The sequence below is a fragment of the Nothobranchius furzeri genome, chromosome 18 (genome assembly GCF_043380555.1).
Source record: "Nothobranchius furzeri strain GRZ-AD chromosome 18, NfurGRZ-RIMD1, whole genome shotgun sequence".
Lineage (NCBI taxonomy): Eukaryota > Metazoa > Chordata > Actinopteri > Cyprinodontiformes > Nothobranchiidae > Nothobranchius > Nothobranchius furzeri.
The window spans coordinates 45,227,351-45,237,293 of NC_091758.1; the positions used below are offsets into that span (position 1 = coordinate 45,227,351).

General features: G+C 49.5%; 1 protein-coding gene across 3 annotated transcripts in view; it reads left to right on the forward strand.

Annotated features, from left to right (window-relative positions):
• The window catches only part of setd3 (SET domain containing 3, actin histidine methyltransferase), a 9,576-nt gene extending 7,578 nt beyond the window's left edge, over window positions 1-1,998 (forward strand). For all 3 annotated transcript variants that reach the window (XM_054734457.2, XM_054734459.2, XM_054734458.2), the window contains exons 12-13: window positions 862-1,022; window positions 1,219-1,998. In XM_054734457.2, coding sequence (XP_054590432.1) covers window positions 862-1,022; window positions 1,219-1,644 — 587 coding nt within the window. In that variant the 3' untranslated portion in view covers window positions 1,645-1,998. The remainder of the gene's footprint in view (window positions 1-861; window positions 1,023-1,218) is intronic.
• Window positions 1,999-9,943: the final 7,945 nt, after the last annotated feature.

The window sequence follows — 9,943 nt, forward strand, 5'->3', positions numbered from 1 at the left end:
CAGGTGTAAAACGTTGATCACGGGCTCAAACGTCCAGCGCGGGCATAAACCGGTCCGGCGCGGGTGTAAACCGGTCCGGGGCGCGGGTGTAAACCGGTCTGGGGCGCGGGCGTAAACCGGTCCGGGGCGGGTGTAAACCGGTCCGGGGCGGGGTGTAAACCGGTCCGGGGCGCGGGTGTAAACCGGTCCGGGGCGGGGTGTAAACCGGTCCGGGGCGCGGGTGTAAACCGGTCCGGGGCGCGGGTGTAAACCGGTCCGGGGCGGGTCCGGGGCGGGGCGTAAACCGGTCCGGGGCGGGTGTAAACCGGTCCGGGGCGGGTGTAAACCGGTCCGGGGCGCGGGTGTAAACCGGTCCGGGGCGGGTCCGGGGCGGGTGTAAACCGGTCCGGGGCGGGTCCGGGGCGGGTGTAAACCGGTCCGGGGCGGGTCCGGGGCGGGGCGTAAACCGGTCCGGGGCGGGTGTAAACCGGTCCGGGGCGGGTGTAAACCGGTCCGGGGCGGGTGTAAACCGGTCCGGGGCGCGGGTGTAAACCGGTCCGGGGCGCGGGTGTAAACCGGTCCGGGGCGCGGGTGTAAACCGGTCCGGGGCGGGCGTAAACCGGTCCGGGGGGCGGGTGTAAACCGGTCCGGGGCGGACAACACAAGCCTTGACCACACATAAAACATCTGCAGACAGAAAAAGGGACCACAGATGTGAAGTTTTTATTTGTAGAAGCTGAAACTAACGATGTTGGTGATGCTGACGGTTCTGTTGGACGGTCCACACTTGGTTCTGGATGCTGGATCTTCAGCTCACCTGGTAGAACAGAATCTTTTCTCTGAACTGGAGTCGGATCAACCTTTGGGTCTGTGTGTTTCCAGAGGAACTGAAGGATTATCTGTTGGGCGATCACACCATCAACAAGATCTTCACCCTGGGCAACGGCGAGTTTCCTGTCAGCTGGGAGAACGAGATCAAGCTGTGGACCTTCCTGGAGAACCGAGCTGCTCTTCTGCTGAAGACATACAGAACCACGTCTGAGGTGAGTTAGGGTTAGTAACCGGGAACATGAACCCAGCTCTAGCTTCCTGTCCGGCACCGACCTGGTGATGTTGGCCTGAAGGAGACCTTACATTCAAACGGAGCTGGTCCCGGGTCGGTCCGGAGAGAAAACCAGGGTTCAGCTGGAACTCCGTCATGTTTCATGATTTCTTAGAAAATCATTCTCTTCCTTCCAGGAGGACCGCTCTCTGTTGGAGAAGCCGGATCTTTCCCTCCACTCACGTCTGGCCATCCAGCTCCGTCTGGCGGAGAAGCAGATCCTGGAGAAGGCGTCGACCAGCGGCGCGGACAAACGTCTCTACTTTCAGAAGAAACTGGAGGACGGCGCCGCGCTGCCTCGGTTTCAGGAAAGCGACATTTCTTTCCTGGAAAATGACACGGATGCCAAACTTCCCATTCTCCTGGGGAGGCTGGAGGAAGAGGAGGAGAGTGGGGGGGTCCAGGCTGAGGAGTATCTCCTGAATGGAGAGAAGGCATCCTGTGGGATGGGGGCGGAGCCTGGTGGAGACGCCGTCAGCAGACAGGATGCAGGTTCAGAGCAGGAGGACCAGATGGAGTCTGCTGAACGAACTGAAGCGCATCCCAAAGAGAAGCAGGAATGAACGATCCGCTTCCTGCCGCCGCTCCTGCCCGTTATTTAATGTTTTCTCCTAGATGGAAGCTGAAGGAAGGAAGTGTGGGATGATCCAGCGTGGCTTTCTGTAGATGTTCTTCACCAGAGGAGCTCTGATTCATCCTGTCCGACAGGAACGCCTCGGAAAGTTTCAGCGGGAGTCGGTGTTCGGGTGAAGCTGGACCGCTCCGTGTCCGGTCCGTTCTGAGTTCTCTTCCTGCTGCCTCCCTGAGTCCATGGAGTCGGATGAATCCGTCTCCGCTGGCGACGAGCAGGACGCGCTGATGAAGTATCGGGTGAATGTATCGTAACCGGGCCGGTCTCTGCTCATAAAGCCATACTAGGACTCAGTGGGAATAAGGAATGTCGTCAGGTTTTCCCTTCTGGAGCAGGACTTTAGGAAAACACCACGCCGTGCTTTCTCCTCTGGGAAGAAACTGTTTCCACCCTAAATGTTCAAAGATGTGTCGGAGCCGTTTAACACGGCTCAAGGACTCGATCCGACTCCTCTGGACCGGTTCAGAACAGGTTTAAACATCCGAACCGGACCCGGTCCCAGCGCTAGCTTCCCAAACATCTGGTAAGATCCCTTGTGGAGGCTGTGGAACCTGTCCTGATCTGTCCTTCTGAACCGGTTCTGATGCTGTCAGAGAATAAACATCATCCCTTTCTCACCGTGTGTGTGTGTGTGTGTTCTGTAACCCCCCGGGTCACCACCCGCCCCCGCAGATGCAGGCTTAGGGTTAGATCCTGTAATAATCCGTGCCTGGTGAAGGCGAAGACCAGATTATAACTCAGCCGGGAATGTCCGCTGACCTGGGATCAGTGACCTCCTGGACTGCAGACATGTTTGTAGTCCAGCAGAACCGTACCTACGCTGGAGGTCGTCAGACGCTTCAGGTTCTAGTAAAGTCACGACATCCTGAGCTTAGAGATGAAGGCCTTCTGAGGTGTGGGTCGAACCAGATCCGGCCCGGATGGCTCGTCGTTCCCACCTCTCATGTCTCCTTCCTCCTCTGACGTGACCTAGAAACAGAAGAATGGTGCGAGGCTTTCTGCCTCCCTTCCTCCTCTCGGAGCGGGAACATCACTCTCTATTCTGCAGGTCAGAGAGCGAACAATTAAGTGTGGAGGGCACTTCGCGTCGCTGACAGGTGATGAATGGCCGAGCCGGCTGCAAGTGACAATATGCAGACAAGCCAGATCATTTGCAAATGGATGTGGGGAGCTGGTGGAGGAGGGGGAGGGGCTCACCCTTCAGCAGCAGGTGGACGAGGTCCCACCACCTGCCCAGCAGAGAGACTCATTCGTTAGGGGACGGAGGCCCGGGGACGAGCAGCGTTTCCTTGTTTTATATAAACTATAAGTAGTTTGTGCCTCGATGACCCCCGACGTTCCCGTGACGCGCTAGGTTCATGGTTTTATGACATTTATGCCCAACATTTACATACGAGGTTTTATGACGCTCGTTCCAGACTTTTAACCACAAATACCGTCCCCGTCACTACTGGAGGAATGAGCCCTCCCTGGGCTGCCACCTCACCGTGGTGGAGGGGTTTGAGTGTCCCAACGATCCTAGGAGCTGTGCTGTCCGAGGCTTTCTGCCTCTGGTAGGGTCACCCAAGGCAAACAGGTCCTAGGTGAGGGGTCAGACTCAGAGCAGGCCAAAGACCTCATGATGAATTATGTAAATGGACACGGTGTTCCCTCGCCTGGACGCGAGTCACTGGAGCCCCCCTCTGGAGGTGGGGCACGCCAGCGAGGGCCTGGTGGCCGGGCTTTCACCCAAGGAGCCCGGCCGGGCACAGCCTGAAGAGGAAATGTGGGGCCCCCTTCCCATTGGCTCACCACTTGTAGGAGGGGCCAAAGGGCCGGACTCACCTCGACGCATGGCTCTGTCTCTGGAACCAGTTTCTTCTACCACTCTGGAGTTGCTCCCACTAAGAGGTGCCATGCAGGGGTGGGCATACTAGTTGCCCCCACCTTGGTTCTTGGACATTGGGTTTACCCCGGTGAACGAGAGGGTAGCCTCCCTCCTATGTGCAGGGGGGGGGGGGGGGTGCTGACTGTTGTCTGTGCTTATGCACCAGACTACCCACCCTTTTTGGAGACCTTGGAGGAGGTGCTCCATCTGGTGACTCCCTCGTTCCCCTGGGGGACTTTAACGCTAACGTGGGCAACGACAGTGAGACCTGGAGAGGTGTGGTGGAGAGGGGTCTTGTTCACGAGTGAGGGAAAGCTGGAGCGTGAGATCGATGGGTGGATTGGTGCTGCATCTGCAGCGATGCGGGCGTCGTACCGGTCACACACCCTACCCAAGACTTACCGAGGGCAGCCAATGCTGCAGCTCACTGCCCCCCTCCATGTGGAGATGAATTTCACAAGTGTGTGATGATGACTATGATGACATCGTTAGCCACAGAGAAGATGAAGCCACATCAAGTTTTAGCAGACTCTAAAATAACGGTCACATTCTGGCTCCGCGTCTGAGAGCTGAATATAAAATCCAACGGTTTGTGCGGATTCACCTCTTCTTCAGGATGACCGGACAGGGCTGCTGCTCCTCTCAGGCAAGAACCCATGTTTGGGTTCTAGATGAAACTCCCTTTAGCTACACAGAGAGACTGGGTGTTAGTGTTTACAGTCCGAGGGAGGATCTGGACTAGACTACCTGGAAGGGGAGGAGCGTAGCATGATGATGCCACCATGCCCATCCAGGCTTCTGCAGTGGTGCTGAAGAACAAAAGCAGCTGAGACAGGAAAATGAATGCGTGGAGCCAAAAAAGAAAGACACCGGCTGTCTTCCATGAGGAAACAGCAATATGACGCGGTCATCGTCATGAAGTTTATTTACATGATGCAGTGAGGGATGTAAGGGTAGAAACATGCCTGTCAGGGATGGTTGATCTACCTTCTGCATGTTTTTAACTCGGGTCTGGTGTTTGCTTGTTATTTGGGAGGTTGCCAGTTAAAACCCAGGCTGTCTGTCGCCTGTGTCCTTGGGCAAGCGCTTTACCTGCTGGTGGTGCTTCTGACTGCCCAGGGCAGCTGAGCTGTGGCTACAACGTAGTTCATCACCATCAGTGTGTGAACGTGCGGTAAAGCACGTTGGAGTCCTCCGGTTCAGGGAAGTGTTGTGAACTCCTCCTGAAATACGTCTAATTTAATTTAGACAGAAAACCTAATTCTGAAAATAATCTGCTTCAGCCGTGTCAAGAAACCACACACACACACACACACACACACACACACACACACACACACACACACACACACACACACACACACACACACACACACACACACACACACACACACTGTGACTTACCTCTCTCCTCCATGTTTGTCCTGGTTTTGGTTTGATGGCCTGTCATCAAACACCACTGTGAGACCCGAGAGTCGACAAAATCAGCTCGGATCAGACCCGATCCCCCCCCCCACATACACACACACACACACACCGGTCAGCTGACCAGCAAGCACACAAGAGGCCCTGAGATGGTGTCTCACCTCATCTTCGTCAGACCTCCAGGCCTGACCCAGAATCCCCCAGACCTGCCATCCAGCGCCTCCTCGGACCACATCAGTGATTACTGCGGCCGTCGCTCAGGTGGTCACACACGCTCTGATGTGATGGCTTTGGCACCGTGGGCTCTGGTGCCCAGTAGCCTGACTGTCAGGCCACATCTCAGGAGAGAGGCAGAGTAGTGTGGGATGGGAGGATGATGGACGAAGGGAGGAGAGGGGAGACGACAGATGATGGAGGGCTGAATCTGGAAAATCTTCTCATGGCGGTGGAGGTACTATAGGAAGTTCCACCAAAGAGGCGGAGCTTATTGTCACAGAAAAAGTAAACTTTCTGAAATAAGCGAATGTGTTCAGGATGTTTTTAGATGTGGTAAAAGACGACTGAAACACTTAACCTTGTTATCATTTTATTACCTACAACGCTTCTGTCCCTGCTCCATTTTCACAACCCCAACCCAAAGACCTGACTGGTGTAACCGACTTCAGGGCACGTCTGACGCGTTGGAGAGGTGTTCTGTTGACGGATGAATCCCAGTTTCCACTGTTCAGGACAGGTGGCAGACAGCGTGTGTGTGTGGATGACCGGTTGTGTTGTAAGGTGCCTTGGGCGGTTGTAGAACATTAGAAGGCACTGGACCAAATGCATTACCGTGTATTTTATGTGAGTCAAACATTAAAAGCATTGCTTTGAGAATAATGTTGACCTACGAAGCTTCAAAATCATGAGGGACAAACAATAACAGAAAACCCTTCATTTAAAACATCTAGTTGTTAAAGGTAGTGTCTAGACTCGGCATTAACGTGTAGAAAAGCAGCATAACTAGACTTCACCACCTCTATAAACATGATCTGGGTTTATTTAAGGACTTTTGTCATAAATTATTACAGAAACCCAAATCCTCTCCAGACAGTGAAGAACTGTGTTCTGCGTACGCCGCTCCAACACATATAACAAGCTAGCTGCTGTGTTGTGAATGACTGTGTTTTGTTTACTGTCGTGCTCTTAATTATTACAGAAAAGTGAGTTTACAGCTGCAGCAAAAGGTCTGGGCCGCATGTCCGTGTCCAACACGCATTCTAAATAACAGGTCTGATCTAAAATATTAACCTACATCTATAAATCCATCTGGAACCGCACCGCTACTCCTGGACCAGAGTCCCGTTAGCATGACTGCTAACCGTCTTAGCTCTGGTAAGGAAAAAACAAGTCATTTAGGAAAGCTACCACACACACACACACACACACACACACACCCCAAAAGACAATCCCCATATTTCAGCAATAGGTCCTCCTGGGACCGGTAGAAGCTCCGTGCCATCCTGGATCAGTGCAAATGAACCGAGCTAGCGAGTTACTCCAGCATCAGGAAGGTTTATTCTGGTAAATTATTGGTTAAATGTTACCAGAGTTATGTCAACACATACATGGAGCCCTTTATTTATTTATCTGTAGATCACAGAATTATATCGGGACACATGATGGAGCTGAGACCTGCAGTCAGCTGAGAGCTCCTGGTGGAGCACAGAGATGAAATATTTAACTAAAGTTAACAAACTGAACCAGCTTTGGTTCTGAAGATGAACAGAATCCTCCTCAATGTCCAAATCGGGTCTTCTGAGTTAAAAGCGTGTCTGCACCTCCGGTAGTGATATCCAGCTAGCGAGGTCAGAGTTCGGTTGAACTTCTCCGGTAATCTGATATCCGTTCTGGTCGCCGTGTCCCAGAGATAAACAAATGGCTTCAGGAGCTACATCTGACTGATGACACGTTGTTCTGCTATAACGCTAACGCACAAACACCGGAGTCGGGGGTTGACCTTGTGGAACGTCACCAGCTGTCCAGGGCCTAGACCGGAAGCTAGTTTCTGTTTTTCCCGCGCCGGTCACAAACATCAGATTTTCCTAAAAGTCCAGCTGTGAAAGTCCAAAAACCTTTTTCCTCTGATGTTTTAGTACTTCTTTACACGAGCGGTTCAGAGGAGTTCAGCCTCTGGCCGATATCTTTGAATAAAAGCTTAAAGAGCAAGTCACCCCCAAATCAACTATTTTTTTCTGATAAACTACATAAATGTGTGTCTAATCGTGCTGCAGACACGTGTAGTCAATAGTTTAGCACTTTAGTGCGTTTTAGTTAAAATTTAAATTTTCTGCCTGAAACTGTCAATATTGTGCCGTTGTCAGGTAAAAAACTCTTCACTGCATTTGAATTTAAATCTGCCACCGCTATTGGCTAAGAGGGATGCTATGATGTAATCTGGTACATTATGATGTCACAATGTCGTGAGTGTGTGTATTTGTTAGTGGCTCCACCCTCTCGGTCTGCTAGGCAACAGCATTTGTTGCATTTTTCAAACATGAAGTGGGAGTGAAGTACGCTTCTTGTAAGGGGTGACTTGCTCTTGAAATCTCCCTGAATCACATGATGCTCACAGTGTAACCTGGACAGACCGATTGGAAAGCAGCTACAGAAGAAGCAACAACCGGATGTACATCTGACCATAATGACAAAGGCTTCAAGTAAGAAACCAAAATGGTCAAAAAAAGATGGTCTGAAGATACTTGAAACCAGTTTTAGCTGGATTTTACCAAAATATCACAAATTCTTCTTATACTTGCTTAATATGGGCAGAAGACGCAGGAATGGGAAAGAGGACCAGCTGCAGAGGTGAGAACTGGTGTCAGATCTGAGGACAGGAAACCAGATTCAGACACCAGGGTCAGGAATCTCGATCCAGACAGTTTGTTTTAGATTCCGCCGTCCAGGACATGTGGGAAAGGCAACACGTCATTAATACCTTCAGAAGTTACGGCAAGTTCTGCTTTTTCCATAAAGATGGAAAAGGGAAAATCACTAAAGGAAAGCTGGAAGATTTAAAACATCTTCTTCATCATCATCACCATTATCATCATCATTATCATCATAATCATCATCACCATCCTCATCATCACCACCATTATCATCATCACCATTATCATCATCACCATCATTATCACCATCATTATCACCATCATCATCATCACCATCATCGTCATTATCACCATCATTATCACCATCATTATCACCATCATCATCATCACCATCATCGTCATTATCACCATCATTATCACCATCATCATCATCACCATCATCGTCATTATCACCATCATTATCACCATCATCATCACCATCATTATCACCATCATTATCACCATCATCATCAACACCATCATCGTCATTATCACCATCATCATCATCATCATCACCATCCTCATCATCACCACCATTATCATCATCACCATTATCATCATCACCATCATTATCACCATCATCATCATCACCATCATTATCACCATCATCATCATCACCATCATCATCATTATCACCATCATCATCATCATAATCATCATCACCACCGTCATCATCATCATCACCATCATCATCATCATTATCATCATCACCATCATCATCACCATCATCATCATCATAATCATCATCACCACCGTCATCATCACCATCATTATCACCATCATCATCATCACCATCATCATCATCATCATCACCATCATTATCATCATCATCATCATCATCACCATCATCATCATCATAATCATCATCACCACCGTCATCATCACCATCATCATCATCATCATCACCATCATTATCACCATCATCATCATCACCATCATCATCATCATCATCATCATCACCATCACCATCATCATCATCATCACCGTCATCATCACCATCATCATCATCATCATCATCACCGTCATCATCACCATCATCATCTTCACCATCATCATCATCATCACCACCGTCATCATCACCATCATCATCATCACCACCGTCATCATCACCATCATCATCATCACCATCATCATCATCACCATCACCATCATCATCATCATCACCGTCATCATCACCATCATCATCTTCACCATCATCATCATCATCATCATCATCACCATCATCATCATCATCACCATCATCACCACCGTCATCATCACCATCATTATCACCATCATCATCATCACCATCATTATCACCATCATCATCATCACCATCATCATCATCATCATCACCGTCATCATCATCATCACCATCATCACCACCGTCATCATCACCATCATTATCACCATCATCATCATCACCATCATCACCACCGTCATCATCACCATCATTATCACCATCATCATCATCACCATCATCATCATCATCATCACCATCATTATCATCATCATCATCATCACCATCATCATCATCATAATCATCATCATCATCATCATCATTATCACCATCATCATCATCACCATCATCATCATCATCATCACCATCATTATCATCATCATCATCATCACCATCATCATCACCATCATCATCATCACCACCGTCATTATCACCATCATTATCATCATCATCACCATCATTATCACCATCATCATCATCACCATCATCATCATCATCATCACCATCACCATCATCATCATCATCATCACCGTCATCATCACCATCATCATCTTCACCATCATCATCATCATCATCACCATCATCATCATCATCACCATCATCATCATCATCACCATCATCACCACCGTCATCATCACCATCATTATCACCATCATCATCATCACCATCATTATCACCATCATCATCATCACCATCATCATCATCATCATCACCATCATTATCATCATCATCACCATCACCATCATCATCATAATCATCATCACCACCGTCATCATCACCATCATTATCATCATCATCACCATCATTATCATCA